This window comes from Oryzias latipes, chromosome 11 (genome assembly GCF_002234675.1).
Source record: "Oryzias latipes chromosome 11, ASM223467v1".
NCBI lineage: Eukaryota > Metazoa > Chordata > Actinopteri > Beloniformes > Adrianichthyidae > Oryzias > Oryzias latipes.
The window spans coordinates 26,017,265-26,040,250 of NC_019869.2; the positions used below are offsets into that span (position 1 = coordinate 26,017,265).

The window sequence follows — 22,986 nt, forward strand, 5'->3', positions numbered from 1 at the left end:
CATGAAGGTGTCCATTATCAGAAATTAATGGACACCTCAGACGCGTGAACCCGACACCAGGGAGGGCATTATACCACTTTTCCATGGTCAGAAATAAATATGAAATACATGATTAGAACTTTATTCTTGTTATTTATCAGGTTTAAATAATTTTCTCAACTCTTTAGATTCATGGTGTTATGAGGCGTCATAACACAGCGACTGCACCAACCTCACTCTGCTACAGCGGATGAGGACCAACCAGTGGTATTTCTGCTGAACATCAAGTTAAGTCACCCAAAGCATCATGTCAGAGAGAATGTTTACCTCTTACTGCTTGTTTTTGTCCAGATTAGGAAGAAAAAGTTTGTTTCAAAGAAACAAAGTCCGCCTTATAGTTTCCTAGATCGCTTTGATCGATTGAAGAAATATCCACCATTAACTCTGATCATGAAATGTGGATCAACAAACAAACAATTTCTTTCATTATTTAGATCTTTTCTACTGTCTTGCTGTTGTGATAAACTGAGGAAAATGTATGTCCACCTGTGTTCCAAGTTTCCGTTGTCCCGGTTTCCAGCTGGGGTCACTTCTGTCTGTTTTCTTTCTCTTTCAGATCCACAACACTTCAAACACACCATGTTTTCTCTTCAGTCACGTGTTTGCTGGTAGTTAATAGCATTTTGGATCCTCCATCACGTCATGGACTGATTGGACAAAGAGGGAGCGCGCTCTGTCTGGGTTCAGCTCATAAAGAAAGGTCAAAGGTCATAAAGGTGAAGGATTTTTTCACCTGAGAAACCTCAAAGATGATTTCAGGTGTGTTCTCCTGAATCTCTTTTCATGTCAAACTGGTGTCAGGACAGGTTTTCATAAAGGTCAGAGGGTAAACACAGGAACAGCGCCTCCTTGCAGGAGACTAATGAACAGCCGGCCTCTGTCAGGGTTTCTCTGAAATGTCAAATCCTGAAGTGAGCAGTGACCCACTGGATGTTGTAACCAACCTGACGAAGACTTGGCCTCATTCCACAGTGGTCACAGGTGATCCTGGGACAAAGCTTTGCTCCTGGAATGACACAGTCTCTTTTGCAAGCTTTTCCTCTAAAGCTTTCAGTCAGTAACATCATTTTGGCCATCGCACTGAAAGTAAACACAGCAAACAGTGAGAAGACGGCAGAGGAAACTGATCAGCCTTGTTCAGAAAACACAGTTTACACAAACTGTGTGAGCCTTTAAAGCCAGGTTTAAAGGCTCAACAGAAGGCCTTCACCGCCGGGCTCCTAATCTCTCTTCACTCAAAAGCAGCAGACTTTCCAAAATCTGAAAAGCGGACGTGAAATCCAGGTGTCCTGACTGGATCCTCAGCAGAACAATTCATCCAAAGTTGGATCAAATCAGAGATTTGGAGAAAGACGTAGCTAAGCAGATGAAGCTGGAGGTCATCAGGGGCCTCATTTATAAAACTTTGTGTCATGGTGCCTCTGTCAGGTTCCTCCCCCCTCCCCTCTCTGCTTGGCCTAATTCACCACAGCTGCCGCCACTCATGACTTCGTCACCGGTTTGCCCCCTTCTCAGGGTAATTCCGTCATCCTCACTGTCGTTGATCGGTTTTCCAAAATGGCTCATTTCATTCCCCCTTGCCCAGTTGCCCTCAGCCACTGAAACCGCTCAAGTCCTGGTTAATCAGGTATTCCGGCATCACGGCATTCCCCTGGACATTGTTTCTGACCGTGGCCCTCAGTTCATCTCTCAGGTTTGGAAGGCCTTCTGCTCCGCCTTGGGGGCCACGGTCAGCCTCACTTCTGGATATCACCCCTAGTCCAACGGTCAAGAGGAGAGGGCCAACCAGGAACTGGAGGCAGCTTTGCGTTGCCTGGCGGCACAGAACGACAAGGATTGTTCCCAGTATTTACTATGGATTGAGTATGCCCACAATACACACTCATCCTCCGCTACTGGGGTGTCACCGTTCGAAGCCGCCCTTGGGTACTCACCACCTCTGTTTCCGTCCCAGGAACTCGATTTGGCGGTGCCATCTGTCCAGGAACATCTCCAGCGTTGCCATCTGGCAACAAACCACAGCTGCTCTCCTCCGCACCAAGGAGAGCAACTGCTGCATCGCCAATCGACACAGGGTGGTGGGACCCACTTACCAGCCTGGTCAGAGGGCATGGCTCTCCGCTCGCAACATACCTATCCAAGCCACCTCCCGGAAACTGGCTCCACGGTACATCGGACCCTACGTCATTGACAGGATCATCAATCCTACCTGTGTCCGACTTCGTTTGCCACGAGCGCTCAAGGTACACCCCTCGTTTCATGTCTCCCAAATCAAACCCGTTCAGGACAGTCCTCTGTGCCTGCCGTCCGGTTCCCCACCACCCTCCCAGGTCATCGACGGCGCCCCCGCCTTCACAGTTGGCCGGATTCTGGACATCCAGCGTCGGGGTCGCGGGCACCAGTTCCTGGTTGACTGGGTGGGTTACGGTCCTGAGGAGCGGTCTTGGATCTCGCGCTCTCTCATCTTGGACCCGTCCCTCATCGAGAATTTCTTCCGGGCCCATCCTGATTGCCGCCCTGGACCGCCTGGAGGCGGTCGTTGAGGGGGGGGTACTATCATGGTGCCTCTGTCAGGTTCCTCCCCCCTCCCCTCTCTGCTTGGCCTAATTCACCACTGGAGCTGACCCCTCTTGATGAGAGACTTGCGGCAATAATTGGGGAATCCCTTTTAAGTGGAGTGGTGACTGAGGCGGAGGGGGACGCCGACGCGCCAGATGCACCGGGTGACACACCCCCAACAGGACGGCTGGAGGAAGTGGGAACCGGCTCATAAGCCACTCGTCCTCGTTTGCCAACAAGTCTCCTTGCTGTCTAAAGATGCGTTCACTCCGAATTCTTCCATTTGCCACATCTTCTAAGAGCGCAAGATCAGCCATTGTGCCTCATTACGCATTGTGATGGGGCATTTTATTTCCATCCATTTAATTACATCTGACAAGCTACAGATGTCGGTAATAATCGACGTGGAAATGGGAAATTGATCAGCGCAAATGTAATTTCTGAATGGTTGAGACATACGCCATACATTGTTTTATCAAAAATAAAACAAACTAAAGGCATATGCATGAATACCATAATCCCATAGCTTATGAAGAAATGTTTTACTATGAAAACAACTTTCCCTAGTGGACAATTAATGCATCTCTCTCTATCTATCCATCTGTCTGTCTAATTGCACCTATATCTGCTCCGCCAGACGGACACATTGACCGGAATATCAATTTTGTACATTATTTTGTTCTGTTAAATATATTATTTATGAGGATGAATTGCACAACATGCCAATATTGCAGAACATATTTCACTTTTCTTTCTGCAAATGTGTTCATTTGAATTTCTGTTGTAATTTTCGTTTGATTTTTTTTGTTTGTCTCACTGCTGATCGATCAAACGGGTGTTCGTGTAGGCTGTTAATTGTAAGACTTGCTTTGTGAAGTCTTCATGTTATTTCTGAGAGGCAGTATTGTCATTTTCACTTTCACGTGTTTCTTCCATCTGCCGACGGTGTCGCCGTTTCTCATTTCACCCGTTTTTGTGCGTATGCCTGGGTCAGAGCTTGCGTGAAGGACCGCACATTTTCCCGTCAAGTTTGCTTTTTATAAATCTCAACTATGGCGCAGAGAGTGGCGTACGCCTTCTTCGTTTATAAATGAGGCCTCTGGAAAATGAGGTGTGGCTCACACCTCAATGCACAAGAAATTTTTAACCTTGTGACACCTGACCTAATTATGTGACACAAATAACACAGGTGAGGTTCCCATGGAGACAAGAAGCAAACATCTCCACTAAAAGCTTTTCACTGACAAGCTGTTTGTGGCCAAAGGGAGCTCCAGGAGGTCAACGTTTGGTCAAAAATAAAATAGCAGGTAACATTTAAAATCCATTCTACTTCATGAAATTTATAGTTTTAGAAAATATTTAGTGTTTTGATTGTTTTTGATGAAAATCTTCCTCCATGTTTCTGTTTGAGTCCGTTCAGCCTCAGCACATTTAGGAGTCACTCTTTGCCCCCAATTTCCTTAATTAAAAAAAAAAAAAAAGATAAGTTTGTAGTTTGCGGTTGGGATTTGTGAGGAGCGATCGTGCAGATTTCACTTTTCCAACTTATTTTATTAGGAGTTCACCCCACTTTTTTACTTATAGATGAAAGAAATTCATAATCTTTAAACATAATATTGGTTCCTAATTTTTTAAACCCTCTTTGTAACTTTTTTATAGGTAAAAAAAAGTACGTTTTCCTTTTTTTAACTTGTCCTTTTCAACAGCTGAGCAGACAAATCAGAGCTGAAAGTCTCATATTTTACTGTTACAACAGGGCTTATGAATCTTCTGACACACTAGGTGTCTTTTTAAATAAACCCCTTTTGTAATTAAGGCTAAACTTTATTCAACTTACTCATATCTGTAACAGTTTTTTGTTGGACCGGACGGAAAAGAAAAGAAGGGAAGAAGAGAGAGGGATGCCCGGGGTGTAAGAGGGTGATTAAATTGGAGGAGGGGTAGAACTGTGAAGAAGCATAAGGCTGGATGTTTATCATTACAGTCATGTTTAAAAGTGATATAAATCCATAAGGGCGCGGTGCCTGTCCACACGCACCCAAATGCCACAAACATACCTGTTGGCTCCAAAAATGTCCACATGTCAACATGTACACAATACAGCTGATGTTCACACACGCATACTCATGCATTCAGACCAACACCTGAAATATTTCATTTAATCACTCAAACCATTAGTGCAAAGGTGAGCTAACACCTGCGCTCTAATGAGTGTTTATGTTCTTCTAAAATGGATGATGGAATGTAAAAAGAAGGAGGGAGAGTTCCCAGCCACCCCCACACCAAGACCCCCGCCACAGCAGCAGTGGCAGCTAGAACCCCCCAACACCCGGGGGTTGTCCTTTTCAAAAAAGGAAGTATTCAATGAAGAGTTCAGATTTTCACAATTTAAATTAGCATCTATGCTCGTTTTAAATCACTACTTGTGTCAAACTGGATTTGACCTCCAAACAAAAAAGAATGAATATTTTCCTGAAATGAATGCAGCTCCACTTTAGTGAACACATTTCCTGTTTGTTTTGTTTTTCATTCAAAGTAAAATCTATTTTACTGAGGTCATCAGTTGCTGTATTTGTTGAAGTCTGTTCATTTCATGAAACAGAAGTGCTAACAGACGGGTTTGCTCTTGTGGCCTCTTAACTTTCTGCTTTACTTTAACTCCTTTTCTGCGCGCTCAGAGCTGAAACTTTATGGAGGAGCTTCACTCGTGAACCATTTACGCAGCAGTTTTTTATATTCTCTACGTCATTTGACGTCTGTGTAGTGGGTGTGTCCTTGAAAAATATGTGCAGCATTATTCATACAGCAGCCAATAGGGAGGCTCTTAAGATTCCAGGCTGCGTAAAACCCCGGGAGGAGTCCCGCTAAGGCTCAATCCTGGAGTGAGCGCGCCGACGCAGACCTGGAGCCAGGCGCGGGGGAGAGGGTCCGATCCACAGTGATGCCCGGTGTTAAGTCCAGCCGTCCCACCGCCGAGTCCCACTTTGGATGTTTCTGAGCTGTCGCTCCCTTCAGCCCGCTTCATCCCAGCATGATCCGCCGCTCCGCGGAGTTCTCCCAGCGTCTGCTCACCATGTCCTCCTGTGACGCCCCCGCGCAGAGCCGCAGGCTCAGCGTGCTCTCGTGGGATCAGGTGCGGCGTCTGGACTCTATCCTGGGAGAGAGCGTGCCGATCCACGGGCGCGGGAACTTCCCCACGCTGTCCGTGCAGCCACGGCAGATCGTCCAGGTGAGACCCCAACCCAGAGCACGACCTAAACCTGGCGATTCTTCTGATAATCTTTGAACTTGTAAAGAGGTGACTTTCTGTTATCCATCAAAGCCGTGAACGGCGGCGGGGAGGGGGGGGTTTGGGGGTCGCTCCTCTTCTGTCAATCTGCTGAATCCGCGAGAGCTGCTCTTTATTAATAAGCCGCATTAATGAATCCGGCGTCTGCAGTGATCCTTCAGGGGAAGACAGAACCTCGCACACACGCGGGCTTCAGGGGCCCCCAGCACAAAGGAGGCCCTCACATCTGCGCTGAGCACCCCCTGCTGCCAGTCTGTCTGCATGATCCTGTCCAGAGGGTAACGGGGATCCCGAATCCTCCAATCAGACCTTAAGGTTTCACTGACACCCCCACACACCTTCACGACAGGTGGGGGTTTGTGTTTCGAGGGAACGTGTTTCCTCTGTGGGGATTCTGACTCAGAAATGAACATCTAAAGACTCTCATTTATTTAGTGCAGAAAAAGAAATCTGCAAATGACAAAAAACAAAAACTCTTTTTTATCCTATGAACTTTATTTTGTTGTTAAATTTGGGTCAATAATAAACTTAATTATTTGAGCTCTCCTTAACTGAAACCGGGAAAGCTGGAAGATTCCAAAAATGCCCTCTGCTGCACAGAAAATGGCCACATGGGGGCGCAATAACGAGTTTTTCACCACCTGAAGCCAATCGGCTGTGAAAGGACAAACAGTTCATCATCAGAGTTTACAGCAATTACTGTGAATCAGAGATTTATCACAAAGAATCCAAAGCAAAGGCTCAGATAATTTGTTTGGTTTTCATGAGTTTAAGCAAATAACTCAACTCAACTCAACTCAACTTTATTTATAAAGCACTTTAAACAGAACAAGGTTCACCAAAGTTAACCCTAAACGTAAATTGAGATAAAATCCCCACAACCACTCAAACCTGCTGCTCTTCTGTGATACGAAAACAGAGCATCATGGGACATTTTGAGTCAATCTGAGGGTCATCTGCTGGAAACCTGCTCAGTGACCGGTAACCAGCTGCTGGGGTTTCCAGACGAGGGTGGAGGGGGTTCTGGAGGCGGCACAGACTGGGATTTAGAGAGGGGGGGCTGTAGCAGGGGGCAAGAGGGGGGCAGAAGACTTTGTAAGAGTGGCAAAACACAGGAATGGAAGGCTATTACAAATCTGTATTTCTAACAGCTTTATTTATTTTTATTTCATTTGCTTCATTGCTTTTTGTTATTTTTGCAAAGCTGAAAGAAGCTCGTATTGATGATTTCTTAATGGTTAATGTGATTAGGGTGAAAGGTTTGGGTCCATAGAAGTAAGCAGAGATCAGTGGACTGAAAACCAACCCCACAGTGAAGCATTCCTCACAGTCTTTCTGGTTTCCTTCCTGAGAGCCATCAGGAGTCAGATTTAAGCAGAAAGTCTCCTGGAGAGCTGGACGTTCTCCTGACGTCCCAGAGAATGAAGGTTTCTCTGCTGGTTCTTCTGACGTTCTGCAGTGGAACAACAGCGTCAGGTTCCATGACACAGGAACCGTGGCCACCCCCTCTCTCTTTTCTGAGCTGAGGAGTGGGAAGCTCTCATAACTCTGGAGTGACTCACCGGCTCGTGGAGCTTCAGGGTCCCGTCTGCAGGAAGGAGATGTGGCGACCGTTGTTTCTTTTCTCACTAAAAATGGACTTCCATTTATTGCACTTCAAATGCAAACTGGGCGGGGGCAGGCTGTGGATCAGTGGTTGCTGCCCTAGTTGTGCCGTTGCTGGTTTGAGACCCGGCCTTGGTCTCATTCCAGTTTAATGGCCAGAGTTGTTTTAATTTTCTGAATAAAGTTACAAAAATATACCACCACTTTTATAGTATAGTACAGTACATAAATAGTACAGTAATTAAATGAGTTCATTATAAATGAAATAGTCTGTTTAATGTTAATAATATCTGGAAGCGCTGAAAACAGAGGGGAGCTGCTTCTTTCTAAAAATGATTCGTAGAATTCTTTTTTTGAGGTGCGCTCCCGTTTCTCCCTCATCCCGTCCTTTATTCTGAGGTGCACAGAACGATGAAGTGGCGTGGACATGTGGTTGAAACAGTGGGGCTTCAAACAGAACCAGCAGAATCGGTTCTGTCGGCTGCAGCAAGTAAAGCTGCCCCCACCGTCCTCGTCAGCCAGGTTTTTCCAAAAGCTGCAGCTTCAGTGAAAGCCTTAACAGTTTGAATAAACGTGGACTAATGAAAATGTTTTTATCATAACCAAAACAAAAGTCAAACTGGTTTTAAAACCCATTTGAAAGTTTTTATTCATAAGATAAAAAATCTCTTGCTTAAAAGATGAATTTATAAAAGCATGTAAACATATTCAGAAGGGGATCGAGCTCCGCTTAAGGGGCGTGGCTTCAGAGAAACATATGAACCCTAAATCTGCTCCACAAAGCTTCTTCACTTCCTCAGGGTTCACTTGTTTAAAGCTCCAGAAACCTTCTTTGTTCAGGTGATTTAGTGAGACAGCAAGTTTTTAATAGTCAAATTAGCAAGTTCTGTCCAAGTCCCCAAATAATCTGCTGTGACTCCAGTCTCCTCTGGTCCCCCTGACTTCTCACAGGTCTCCATCCATCAGCTCCAAGGCTCTGCTCCAGGCTGTTTTAGTTAGGTGGACCACAAGTTCCCAGCTTTATTTGGATTTTTCCTAGTCTGAAAAGTCAACAGGTTCTTCCTGTCATTCCTTCAGCTGCTGCTGTAATTGTTCCGTGCAAAAGCAGGCTGAAGGGAACACGGGACGTTGGACATGTTCTACACTGTGTCAGCCCTAAGCGGGTTGAGAAGCTGCTGGAACATTGGTGCAACAATAACACGAGAAACAAAAGAACTCTAGATTTTGAATGAAGCGGCCTCATTCAACTCGTCATCCCTTTAAATACCCTGCATGCAGTGGATGAAATCCACGGAGGAACCGTTTAGCAGAGCATCGTGGTTAGACTTTAAATTTAAAACTCAGCGAAGGACTTCAGGCAAGAGGGTTCTGGAGGTCCACGCAGGTCCAGGTTCTGGTTCTTACAGAATCAGAGCTGATGGAGAACATGTCCAAGCCCATACATAAAAGAAACTTTACAGATTGGTTCTCATTCATCCTTGAAATGTTTCACAATTTCTTAATATACAGTCTTTTTTTCACATATTGCTACAATTTCTTAAGGTCTAATGACACATCTGTGACCCTCTCTGGTGAAAATACCACATGGTACAGTGCCACAATGCCTTTACAGCTGCCACTCTTCTGCTGGGCGTGCCGCTGTAAACTGGGACACAAAGTGCACTCGCTGACCTGAGGTGTGTGAAGCAGAAAGTCTGAGAGCTTTCACATCCTTCCTTTGTTTGTGGTCCATCTCATCTGTACTTCAAAAAGTAGGGATGCATTTCCCGTGACTAATTTAATAATAATAATAATAATAATAATACATTTATTTTACTAGGCGCCTTTCTCAGAACTCAAGGTCGCCGAACAGGGATGTGGATCTGTCCAACGTGGAGCTTCATAGAAAGAACCTGGACAACTGTGTTGTCTATATGCATCCCCTGCAGTTTGCACCACCAACCACTAGGTGGCACTTTTTTTTTTTCCATGTTGGAGCAGAAGTGGCCTGGAAACAGCAAATAGGAACAAGTATCACTGTCAAACTTTCATATAAATATATCTGTAAGCACTCAGAGCATTTATTGAAGTATTGGACATAACTGTAAACCATCAGGAACAACATGTATCCCTATCAAAAAGAACCTGAAACAGTCAGTTACTGACTATGACTGCAAACATGAGCTTTTAGGAACAAGTATCCATTACAAAAATAAAGTTTTTTGGAAAACAGTCAGAAGAATATTGGTAGATTTTTTATATCAGATCGATAAACCCAACTGGAAATGCAAATGAAATAATATAAAATGTTAAAAAAAGTTCCTAAGAAGATAACAAAATGATACAAGCAATAAACAATTGGACAATAAAGCATTAAAATGAGGACTATTGAAATGATTTATTAGCCCTTGTGCTATTTTATGGGGTCCAGATGACCCCACCCTTAAAACCCATAAAAATGGATAAAGGTGGAGAGGATTTAATGTAATCTCTGGAAACCAGTGAAGATCACAAATCATTGAAGAAAAAAGGTTCAGAGCTCTGTCTAGTGGGTCTAGATGACCCAACTCCCAATGGTAAAGTGTCTAGGATAGCACAAGGGTTTAAAGCAACCATGTTTTCTGGCTCTCAGGTCCTCTGGTAGACCATTCCATAAACGAGGGCCATGGTGCTGAGAAGATGTAAGTTTTGGTTTTTACATTTTAAATGGGTAGCAGACCAGTGCCAGAGGATCTTGGGGTCCCCAAGGGTTCAAATCTTACTAAAAGATCTAACAAATATGAAGAGGATTTTAAAATCAGGGTGATATGAGCCCGCTTCCTGGTCTTTTTCATCTCGGTATCAATCATGTACTCAGGTAGGCAGAGTTACAGGTTATAGATGTAGAACAACCACATCTCCCTGCCGCTCTCTCAGACTCTTCTCATTCACAGCTGGGTTTTGGATTTTCCTATGACTTGGCTTTGTTCTGTCTTTCTAACCTTTTTGAACTGATGCATCAGGGAAGAAGCGGGAAAAGCTCTTCAGTTCTCCTGCTTGTGTGCAGAGCAGACTTGCAGTCTTCAGGTTTCTCCTCCAAAAACCACATATGAAGTTATTGGCCACTAGTGTAGTAGATGTAAATGGGTGGATTTGTTTTCCTTCTCTGCTGTTGTCTCTTCCTGTTTCCATGTGAGCGGATAAATGCATTATTTGCCTCCATTAACAGCCGTACGAGATGAGGTGAAGTGTAATCCTCAGGCAGCAGATGGTTGTTCATACCAGATCTTTGGAGTGATGGATTTCATGCTGAAAGCAACCTCTCGTTTTTTAGTGACAAATCGACTTTCAGACTACAGTGTTCCTTCACTATGTTGTGCTCTGTCTGTGGTCTTGCTGTTTTCCAGATTTTTTCAGTGCAATTATTCATTGGCACTCTGTTCTGTGTCCTGATTGGCTGTGGACCTTGTCAATCAATTTTTCTCTGTGCCGTGTCTTCTGTGCAGAATTCGTTCAATCTTTGATCGCGATCAGATCTTTGTTTTCATCCTGTAATCCTGGACTTATTTTTCTTTGAACTTTCAAGATTTCAACGGGAAAGAAAAGTCTGAAAATGTTCATGTCTGTCTAAAAAGGGGGAGAAAGTGTGTAGTGGGCAGTTTTACAGCCTTAAAACATTTATAATCCTACTTCACAGATTTCAGCCATGGCAGGTTGTTTCTAGAACATAACTTCCTCAACAATCGAGGAACACTGTAAACCAAACCTGCTGCTGATGACCTGAATGTGTCGGTACTGGGGCAGGAAAACAAGCAGAGACTGGGGGGGGGGGCAGCTCTGGTGTGAACAAATGCCGTCTATCCCATTCTGAATCCACCTGCAGTAAGGGGTTCAAACGCTCATATTTGGCTGTGTAGACCTGTGTGCTCTGCATGGATCTCCTCTGATTCTCACTGCGTTCTGGATCTCCATAACTCAGTCTTTGGTTTCTGTCTTGTTAGGTGGTCATGGCTCGACTGGAGGAGGAGGGCGTGGTAGTGCGAGATGTTCGATTGAACGGCTCAGCAGCCAGTCATGTGCTTCACCAAGACAACGGCCTTGGCTACAAAGACCTGGACCTAATCTTTGGATTGAGTCTGACTGACGACAAAACCTTTCGTCTCATAAAAGACGTGGTCTTAGACTGCCTGGTGGACTTCCTGCCTGAAGGCGTGTGCCGAGAGCGAATCACAGCTCTTGCTCTGAAGGAGGCCTATGTACAGAAGCTGGTCAAGGTCTGCAATGACACGGATCGCTGGAGTCTCATCTCACTGTCCAATAACACCGGAAAGAATGTAGAACTTAAGTTTGTGGACTCCATGAGAAGACAGTTTGAGTTTAGTGTGGACTCCTTCCAGATCACGCTGGACTCGTTGCTCCTCTTCGACCGCTGCTCAGAGACGGCCATGTCTGAGACCTTCCACCCCACTGTGCAGGGGGAGAGCATGTATGGAGACTTTCAGGAAGCGCTGCACCACCTTCGCTCTAAGACCATCGCCACTCGCAGTCCAGAAGAAATTCGTGGTGGCGGGTTGCTGAAATACTGCCACCTGCTGGTGCGTGGCTTCCACCCGTCCTCAGAGAGCCAGATGAAACAGATGCAGCGCTACATGTGCTCACGCTTCTTCATCGACTTCCCCGACATAAACGAGCAGCAGAGGAAGCTGGAGGCATATCTGCAGAACCACTTTGCCGGTATTGAGCACAAACGCTATGAGTACCTGGTGACCCTGAGGAGAGTGGTGGACGAAAGCACGGTGTGCCTGATGGGCCACGAGCGCCGGCAGACCCTGGCACTCATCTCTGCTCTGGCGATACGTGTCATGGCCGAACAGAACGCAATCCCAGCCCTGGCCAACATCACCTGTTACTATCAGCCGGCTCCCTACGTGCGAGACGTCAACTTCAGCAACTATTACGTGGCACAAGTCCAGTCCCCCATGTGTAGTAGTTCTTACCAAACATGGCTGCCTTGCAGCTGAGCAGGGGCAGCACAGCGGAGAGGGTTGTTCTGCTCAAAAATCAATGATATGATTCATTTGCAGGACGTCCACAGAAAGCATCAGCATTGGGTTCTGGCTCCTCGCTGTCAGAGGCAGTCCGTTGCTTTCCTGCAGCAATAGGGTGTCTACTTGTTCCACAGACCCTGATCCAAAGACCCTGGAGTCCAAAGATTCGTAAACGCAGCTACTGAAGAACCAATGTGTTTCCACGAAGGAGCACAACTCCTGCAGGAGTTTGTGAGTGAGCCGGAGCTCAGCCAAAACAGGACATTGGATCCTGGTGGACACGTGGGATGATCTGTAGAAATGAAGCTTTTTTTGCTCTGAAGGGGTGTGGACTTAAAGGGTTTGGTGTGTTTTCATGTGTTCCTGCATGGCAGGAACAATCCACTAAATGATGTTGTTTATGCTGCTGTAAACAAAACAAGGAGAACCAGCCAGTTTGAGCCAATGATCCTTGTTCTGTTCTTCTGGTGAAATTTCATAACCAGCGTGAACATCCAAGAAAAAAAAGTCTTGTGTGTGCAGAACTGTTCAGGCGTCTCAGTTAAATTGTAAATACTCTTTATTAAAGCAGATTTTTTGTTTTCTGTTCTCTCTGTGGTTTCGGCTAGTTGGCTTTGCTGTATGACCAAAGAAAAACTCTTTTCTTTAGCATGACTGACAGCTCCAAGTGCCTCATTCTGACCAACAGAACTGTTTGATTGTGTTCTTGCAGGTTACTAAGGATCTGGGTTGGAAAATCATTAAAAAAGTGGGGACTGAAAAGTGTTTGTTGGTCTTTCTTTACTCTTCTCTGGAGCAAACTTCACAGCAGACCAATCTACCACGATAAATGCTCAAAACTGTCCTTTTTTTTATTTTTACATTTAATATGCAAGAGTTTCATAGAAAAGCCTGAAAATTGGACACACTTGTTCAGGGTTCCAACATTTTCCTCCCAAGAAACAGAAATACCCCCCAAGGTGGGAACTGCTGCTTTTCCTGAAGAAGCTCTTGGTTTTTGCAGAGCCTCAGTGATGGTAAAGAAGACCTCTGCTTGGGGGTCTGCTTCACAACAGCAAAGTGTCACATCTGCTGCTGCTTTCTGATGCACCTTAATGCTTGAGCCCAACCAAAGAGCTGCACACGTGAGGTCAAGCTCACCTTTCTTTTCATGTAAATTAAAGAGAAACTTTGATGGACTCATTAGAGGCTGAGGACTGACATGATGCCCTCAGAGGGGGGGGGGGGGGGGCTCAGCTCACCTTCAGACACCGTCTGAATCCTCCAGTCAGCAAACCCTCTCTGGAGACCTGGAAACAAACGTGAGGAAGCCAGTGGTTTCTGCTGCAGGCGTGAAGCCCCTGAGAGGGGCGGCTCTGCTCAAGTGGAATTTTGAAGTGCAAACCACACGGCAGAGCTTGGTGAAAGTATTTAACCCTTGTGCTATCCTAGGCACTTTAACATTGGGAGTTGGGTCATCTGGACCCACCAAACAGTGCTCTGAACCTCTAAACCCCAGTGGGCGGCCGTGGTGCAGCGGTAAGGCGGTCGACCCATGATCGTAAGATTGCAGGTTCAATTCCCACCTTTCACGCCCATGTGCCGAAGTGTCCTTGGGCAAGACACTGAACTCCACCTTGCCTCTGGTGGGAGGTTGGCACCAGTGACGCCATCAGTGTGTGAATGTGTGTGTGACTGGGTGAATGGGACTGTGACTGTAAAGCGCTTTGGGCCTTTGAAAGAAGGTAGAAAGCGCTACATAAGTATACGCCATTTGACATTTTTTCTTCAATGATTTGTGATCTTCACTGGTGTCCATGGATTACATGAAATCTTTTCACCTTTATCCACTTTTGTCATGGTAGGGAGAACACGTCAATGGAAGGGGGGGGTCATCTAAGATGGCACAAGGGTAAAGGACACTTTGTCTGAAATAGGGTTTGAGTGCAGTTTAGAGCACAGGACTCTGGTGTGATTCTCAGCTCAACAGAAACAGACAACGTCTTCCCTTCATCTTCATCAGTCACCCTTTTTTGAGTTATGGTCACATGATTGAACGATGAATCATAGGTGATAAGAAAGGTTGGTGAGTGGATGTCCTAAAGGTGTAAATCTGAAACCCCTTTAGTGTTTATTAGACAGAAAGCATCTTAAATCCTCAAGAGGAAACCATAACCCAGAATAACTCACCCACCAGACATCAGAGGCATGTCTCACTCCAACATTTGTCTGCAGATTAAGTTTTGCTGCAGTGAGTCTCATCCAGGTCAAATCTATGGCCTCTAGTGTGACACTGAAGCACAGCAAACTCCTGTTGAAAGCTCCACCCCCCTTCACCTGAGCGTCTAAGACAATGACAGACACAGGGGTCACAACTGTCAAGGCGATCATTGACCTCTTGCTTTTTTAGACAATTCTAAAAAAATAAAAACTCCTCAAACGCGCCTGTGTGAAGTTTAGACATAAAAAGACGGATCAGATCAGACGGTCTGAACAGCATCTCCAGCATTGGAAGCCATCTACATGAAGCGCCCACAACAGACACGGACGTTTCAGACTCTCCATCACTTTTCTTCACTCCTGTCAGTATCGGTCTGTGATCACACATTGAGCATTTCTTGTACACTGATTAGATTAGAGGAAAAAGTTTGGTGGTTTGAATCACACAAAAAGCAAAAAAACAAATTTTACATCAGAGAAGAAATTCCCCATAATCCCTCATACTGTTTAGAAAATGGACCACAAATGTCAAATTCCATCATGGAGATCCCTAAAAAAAAATCACACTTTTTCTGACAGGACTGAGCTGAACTCCTTCTAATTTCAGTCCGTACAGCTGAAGAATGAAGGAAGTGGTGCTGAAGTTTTCCTCATAAAGCTGCTTTTACAGCAGTGGCATTTCTCCATCCAGCCTCATGCAGTTAGCAAGCAATTCCCAGGAAACGCTGAGGATTTCTATTTGTAGGACGTGTGGAGAGTCAGGAGGGTTTCACCATGGAGAGCTTTATTTGTTTTTCTGCAACGCTATAACGCCTTCAGTTCCACAGGAACTGCACCCGCTCAGGCACTCCTGAGTTTAAAAACAAAGCTTGGAGACAATCTTTGCAGAAAGAGCTTTCTGCCGCTCTGGAGAAACTATGTCCTAGAAAACATTTCAGGCTAAAAACTGCATAAAAACACTGAGAACACTGTAACAATACATCAAAAGATGATCGGAGTGGGGCTTTAAAGCTTTTTTATAAAGCTACTCTTCAGTTCATACCAGACTTCTTACCTTCACACTGTATGTCCAGTTATATTCCATACCCACATTCATCTCTACTCATGAGTGTGGAGTTATTGACTGAGCAGCACTGAATATATGATGACTCTGTGTTTCCCTACCCATAATCCACAGCACTTCCCCTTTAACCCCACTGGTTAGGCCAAACCACACAGATTTGAGGGAAGCAATGGATTATCTGCAAAGAATTCAAACAATTAGTTTTGTGAGTGGACATTCTGGAGAGTTCTGTTGTTTGGTCCACAGGAGCAGAATGAGTGGAAATCCTGACAAAGTTCTGATTGAAACAATGGAAATTCTGGCTAATTGGTTTCACAAAACTGAATAACATCTAGCTAGCTGCACTGATTACTTACCCTATGAACCAAATCGGGTCTGAAGAATCACCCCACGTGGTTCTGGAATACAAATAGTTGTTGCAGATAATAGTGGACAGAAACAGTTTTCATTCTGTTTCAAGTTTCTCGAGGTGTTTCTGGGAAGACTTACTGATCAAGCAGAGTTCATTGGTTTCCTCTGAAGGACTCCTGTGGGATGATTCTTTCCACCTTGTGTCTGCTCTGAAGTTTTTGGTGGCAACAATCAAGTTCTAGAGACATTTATTGATTGGTAAGAACCAGTCTTGGTCTCATGATCCACCGGCCTACCTGAGATCCTGCTTTCAACTTACTGCTATCAGGTGAGTTCGGTCAGTAACGACGTGGAATCTGGTTCAGGTAATCATCAAAGTGACGGAAAACTAGCAGGATGCTGGATCTCAAAGGCCAGAAAAGATCCGAGCATCTTCTGCTGCTGGAGCAAAAGTCAGTGTCAGCCCCACAGTGGGGTGAACATTGAAACAATTACACCAAATCGCCTCAAAAGGAGAAAATGTGAGTTAAGAGAAGGAGCGGCTCCAGATTTCCATGCAGAAACAAATGCAGAAACAGACATAATCATTTAAAAACACGAAAGATGCCTTTCTGTCGATGCGTCCCCCATCGCTCAGAAGCTGACCTCTGACTGTGATTTTAGAACAATGAGGAACTGCATCTGCTGAGTCACTTTCCAATGAGGTTTTTGTGGGCGGAGTCTAAAAACAAAGGGATAATTGTTTTAAAAAGGCTCTCTGGATTGAAATTCTTCTTCCTGAAAAGCGTTCTGTCGTTTTCAGCTCGGATCTTCCTGCTGCTGGAGCTTAAGCCACATCTGCACATCTGTTCATCGGCTGAACAGCCCCATTCTCCCCATGAGCTGTGAATTTTCCAATAGCCAGGATGAATACGGACCTTCTAAAAGGTCATACTGTTATCCGGTGTGGGGCTCCACGAGGAGCTCCCCTCCATCAATATTAATATGCAGGCACCGGAAGGGGCCCCCGAATGTGACTGGAGCAGGAGAACCGGCCCCAAAAATGCTTGGAACTTCTTGGACCTGCCGACTGTCAGCTTTTAGAGTTTTTCATCCCTCAGTCTAAGTATCTAATACTTTAACATTTCTCTGAAATGAGTAATTACTACCTGCCCCCCCACCACAGAAGGACTGGATTATAAGATTAGTTTGTTTGGCCAGGTAGATTATGCAACCAGATTACATAATAGCAGAGATGGTCTTGACTTAAACAGCTTAATCACATCTGGCCGAGCGATGAATTCCGCTGCTGCCAAACCACAGATTTACAGGCTGATAAACAGCCGTGAGGAGCTGCAGCAGTCTGATGTTGGAGCAAGAAAAGTCAGCGCAGAAAGTCAGTGTTTGTGAAAGTCCAAACTGAGACGCTGCTCACAAGCTCAGAGGAAAACTTCTCATCAAAGGCAGTTTGCTCATCGTGACATTGACAGAATTTGCAGCAAATTTGAATCAAGTCAAACCTAAACACCTTCTCGTCTGCCTTACCCTGCCTTCCTTGTTAAAGGAGCAGTGTTCACAGCAGGTGCTGACATCAGGCGGCAGAAGATGGATGAACCATTGAGTAGTGTCTCAGCAGATAACCTGCCTCTAGTGGAGAAGGACAGGCCTCCTTTTAGTTTAATCAACATTAGGAATCCTCCTGTGTTGAGAGCTAACTCCCATCTTAACTCAAGATGAGCTCCAGACTCACGTTTGTTCGGCTGCAGGTGAGAAAAGTGATGGGTTTTCATCACCTGCAGGGTCTGTGGAGACTGTCATTCATTCGGGATGCTCCAATTCTAATAGACACAGCCTTGTTGGGACCAACCACTCACTACTCCATTCATCTGGATCATCCAGGGTTACATGGCCCTCATCAGTTTCTGCTTGGGAGTTTTATTTAGGTGTGGGCGAATAGAAGGTTTATGTAGAACTGCAAGCCTCTGGAGGATCCTACACCTTGATGTTGGTGGGACTTCAGATACACCAGCAGCTTCAAATATGTGCTTGCTGCTTTGTGATGGTGTTTTAGCAGTTGCTCTCTTAATCCAATGTATTTATCTGGCAGAATTTTTCTTGATTCTGCCTTTATCTGTGTGCTCTGAATCAGCAACAAATGTCTTAATAGTATGACGATCAAGCTTAGGTTTTTCTGAAATATCCAAAGTTTTCATCCCTTGTCCAAGGCGATTTTTCTTTTCCTTTTTGCTTAAAAATGTTGGTCTGCTTAATAATGTGGAACGTCCTTCTTTAGTAGTTTTTTCTTTAACTCTCCTGGCAAACTAATTATCACAGGTGCCTGAGATTTATGTCAGTGATCCAAAGAACCTCAAGACACAATATCATTCAAGAGTTTAACTGAAAATTTTTTTTTTCATTTTTTGACACTTTAAATATAATTTGCATTAACATTTGGAACACACTGTATGCAGACGACGCGGTTCTCTTTGTTCATGGTTGCACAAGGACACTGTTGCTGCTAAACTCACTAAAGATAATGTAATGTTTGACTACTTGGTTGTAGAAGTCTACAGTTAACATCTCTACAAACTGTAGGTATGCAGATCACTAAAATAAACAAAATATGACCCAATCCCAACATACCTTAATGAAAAAGGGTACAAAGTGTCAGTCAACATGCATCTCTTGTGTTAATAACAGGCTCACAGCTTTCTTTTAAGGTCCATATTGACAAACTGTGTAAAAAAGATCAACTTCAACCTTACACATTTTCATTCAATTCAAAATTAAATGTCACCTGAAGCTGCAAAAATGTATTTAGTCACTTTAACTATTGTATAATCAACCATTGTATAACCAGATGGTCTCAGGCTGCTCAGACTAAAAAACAAACAAAAAAACACTCGAAGTCTTCTACAAACAAGCAATTCAAGTTATAGACAAAAAAACAGGACACTATCATCACAGTATAATTTTTTAATAGATTTTTATTGTAATTTCACATAATATACAACAGTGTATTTAAGAGATGTATGATACATTTACAAGGAAAACAAAGAAGAAAAAGACGAAAGGAAAAAAGCAGAAGAGTCACCCAGTAAGAGCATTAAGTGAACTAAAGAGAAGTTAAAGTCCTACCACTCAACAGCAATAAGGGAAAGACTTGTAACGCCCTAAGTTGTCTCTTGTAAACTGAAAAGATAGACTTCCCTTTCAAATGGAAATCCTCTATTGTATTTAGCAGCTTGTATGAAAGGTTTTCCAATGAAGCCATCTTGCTGAAACGGTTGTGCCATAGCAGAATTGGTGGGGCTGAACTGCACTTCCAGTGAGTAACAAAATGTTTTTTGACCTAATTTCAACGCAACCCTTTCAGCTTCATGTAGGGGGGAGATCATCAAGAGGAGAGGTCGCCTAAAATAAAGAGGCTCTAAGAGAAGGGTGTATTGTGCTTCATAATCTGTATAATTTAGCGGTGAATTACTTTCCTGAATCGATGAATTTTAGGACAGCTCCTAAGTGTGTGTGATTGTGCCTATTGTGTAATTAAAAAAAAACAAAAATTGTATTTAAAACCAGAACAGTCTTCATACATTTGCAAACATAAAATCGATTTATAAAGTACTGAATCAACCGGCTCCAGATCCTCATGTTACTCGAGGTTCTGTCAGAGGTCACGGTTCGAATCCTCTGTGCAGGAGCACTTTCAGTAAATCGGTCTCAGTAAGGAGTACGAGTGTGTGGAACTCACAACCTGACCAGATACAACACAGTCAAAAAAAGAAAAGAAACTTTGGCTTATAAGATAATACTAAGATTAGACTTTAAATTGGACCGTCCCCTTTTACCTAAATGATTAAACTCACCCATTTCTATTCATCTTTTACAGCCTTTTTGAATGCTAAAGTTATCAAAAACCTGTCCTTAGAGCCCTTTTGTTTTAATTGTGATTCTGTTAAAATCACTTTACAAATAAATTTGGAAAATGTTGTATACTGTGATTTATTTTTCTAGAAGGGCCAAAGAGCTTTAGAGTAACAGTTCCACTAAACATTAAGCAAACACATTCACACACTGATGGCAGCTCTGATGCTGAATGCTCGCACTAAACTATAACCACCAGGAGCAATGTGGGGTTCAGAACCTTGCCCATGGACACTTTGACACATTGGCAGGCAAGGTGGGAACTGAACCTGCGACCTTCTGATCTGAGGTTGACCGCTCTACCTCTGCATCACAGCCGACCCCACTAACAAATAAAGTTGAGTAATGCAGTGAGAAGACGGTAGGCGACACAACATAACAAAGAAAATGACGTTTAGAGAAGATGTTGATCCAAAGCGGTGAACGGAATGATTCAGCTGAAACTGACAATGTGGGAATGTGAAGCAACATGAAGACTTTCAGAAGGTTGTTTTCTGAGTCAGGTCCTCCTGATGAAATCACACCAAACCTTTCCTCCAACCCTAGCTCTGTGCTTTCTTAGCGTTTTTGTCTGACCAGCTGCAGTTTCTTTCCTTTTAAGTGTGTCTGCATTGGGGTGATCCTGAGCATTCCAATGTTTTCCAAAACACTCTTCTCTGGAACAAACCCTTCGGATTGAGGTCATGTTTGGGATGAACCTGTTCAGGATAAGTGAGATATGTTTTTGCATTTTTTTTATCTGTTCTCACATGTTACAGTTTTTCTCAGTCGCTTTAGTACAATTCTCAGATCAGAATTGAAGTTTGCAAATACGTGTGTGCATTTCTCAAAACAATTTGTACAAACAGCAAAACACTATGGATTTCTTGCAAAAGCCTGTAACTTGCTCAAACTCTTTAGTTCATCTCTCCAAACTAAGTCTTTATGTCATTGAACATGTCAGTGCCATCAGAATGTCAAGTCCTTGTGTCATTGTCTACGAACAAGACAGTCAAATGACTTAGTCATGTTGTCAATATAACTGTGTACTTTAGAGGGAGGTTCTGATGGAAACTATGGCTAAAGTTTGGATGACAATTATTGTAAAATGGAAGTTACACCTTTTTTTTTGATTGCAAGAGACTGGACAAGATTCACATTTACACTTTTATTGTTCATATTGTAATTTGTTGACAGACCATGTCATACCAACATAGAAAAAACCCACTGCAAACAGTAACACAAAGGGAAAAAAAAGATAGGACAATATTCTGTCCAACAGTACAGGCAGTGCAGTAGGAATTGGTGTGGTCTTCCTACACCTCTTGTCGTTCCTGTATGTTAGGCCACAAATTCTCATCCACATCACAGCGAATATCCTCTCTTGCAACGCAGCGAAATATGTTTGTCACATTATGACAACTTTGTAAACCATTTTGCAGTTAATGACTTATACGATGAACTAATGACTAGGTGTTTTGAGGAGTAAGACTATTGCACAGTGAACTATAGAATATATTTTGATCAACAAGACATAAACAATTGATAATGTAGCAAAGAGCAGAGATTTGTACATAATCATTTGCATGGATGAACCAAAGCAATTGCAACTTGTTCAAAGAAGTGAGAAACTGCTTATATGATGTGCACAAGTGACATCATGTTGTGAATATTGAACAAATAGTTTGGGGAGTTTCATTCTGATCTGAGAATTGTACTAAAGCGACTGAGAAAAACTGTAAAACCTTTTTGAAAATAACAGTGAGCACTCGAAGACCAAAGGTCATCTCCCAAATTTCTGAAGATTTTTTCACAACCCGACAGTGTAAATAAAGTAATTCCAGCTTCCTGCTTTGTGTGGTTGTCATGGAGACTTTCAGGGACTAAAACGTGTGTTTTTATTTCAACATCACCCACATTTGGTGGATCTTTGATGTTGGTTCCTTTCCAGGACATCGATTCTCCAGTTTCATGTTAGAGCATCTGTGACTTTAAGCTCCCTGGTCATAAAAAAACCAGATCAAACAGGATAAAGATCATTGAAAGAAAATCCCCTTTGAAGCATTAACAGGTTGAGTTTTTTTAAAAGATGAAGACTTTGGTTTCATGCGACAGGAAACGGAGAATGTCTGACTTCCAACATCAGATCCTCGCTCAGTGTTGTCCATGTTTTTTATGTGTGCTGCCATGGTTTCAAAGCCCCTCAGACTCTGTTCTTTATAACCCACCTCCTGTTTTGTCTGTAATGCCTTCCTGCACTGTGACCCTAAACTGTCTTCAAAAAGCGATTTAAACGGTGTCAGCTAAGTTCATCTCCAGCTGCCCCCCAGCACACTCATGCTTTCTCTTTTTTTCCATCATTCTCAGAGCGATCAAATATTTGCCCTGCATGGGTCTGTTTATCTTCTGGAGTGTGTTTTCAGGAGCGGTCAGACTCAACACTGAAGTCTTAGACGTCCCAGTGTTTGGCTTAGCAGCTGGGGACGGAGACCGGCCATTCTCCCGAACACAGGGCTCTGCCTTTTGCTGGATCAACCGGTGAGCCCTTCGCACACTATGGCCATTCACTGGCCGGGCACACAGGACACACTGTGAACCGTCTGCAAGCCAGCGGTGTTTGCCAAGAGTGAGTCCCAGTTCCTCTTTGGGAGCAAAGGTGGTGTTTGGTCTTTTACTTTGAAAGGTGGCTAAAGTCCGGTGCGGGGGTTCACTGGGCGCATGAGCAGACCTGCTTCCTCTTTTCTGCAGGTTTCCTGCAGCCAGAGGAATCCTAAGGAGAGCCACACTGGAATTTCCTGACACAGAGCCACATACCTCCAGGCTGATTCAAGTTGTTAAAACGCAGGCAGCTATAAAGAGTTCAGACATGAAAAATCCAACTTAAACCCAAAAACTTTTGGAGTTTGAACCACACAAAGACCTGATACAGGCTGATCATTATTATTTCTGTTTTTGCCATTTCAGAAATCTGTGACACACTTCTGCTTAAATAA

General features: G+C 43.8%; 1 protein-coding gene across 1 annotated transcript; it reads left to right on the forward strand.

Moving 5' to 3' along the window:
- Window positions 1–5,453: 5,453 nt before the first annotated feature.
- On the forward strand, window positions 5,454–13,260 carry LOC101172962 (putative nucleotidyltransferase FAM46A). The gene is made up of 2 exons (XM_004086565.4): window positions 5,454–5,827; window positions 11,452–13,260. Exons 1-2 carry the CDS (start codon window positions 5,630–5,632, stop codon window positions 12,469–12,471), a joined length of 1,218 nt encoding a protein of 405 aa, XP_004086613.1. The 5' UTR covers window positions 5,454–5,629; the 3' UTR covers window positions 12,472–13,260.
- The last annotated feature ends 9,726 nt before the right edge of the window (window positions 13,261–22,986 follow it).

Coding starts and splice junctions, on each gene's coding strand:
- LOC101172962 (XM_004086565.4), top strand. CDS start 5,630: ATGATCCGCCGCTCCGCGGAGTTCTCCCAGCGTCTGCTCACCATGTCC. Junction 5,828..11,451: donor AGCCACGGCAGATCGTCCAG/GTGAGACCCCAA, acceptor CTGTCTTGTTAG/GTGGTCATGGCTCGACTGGA.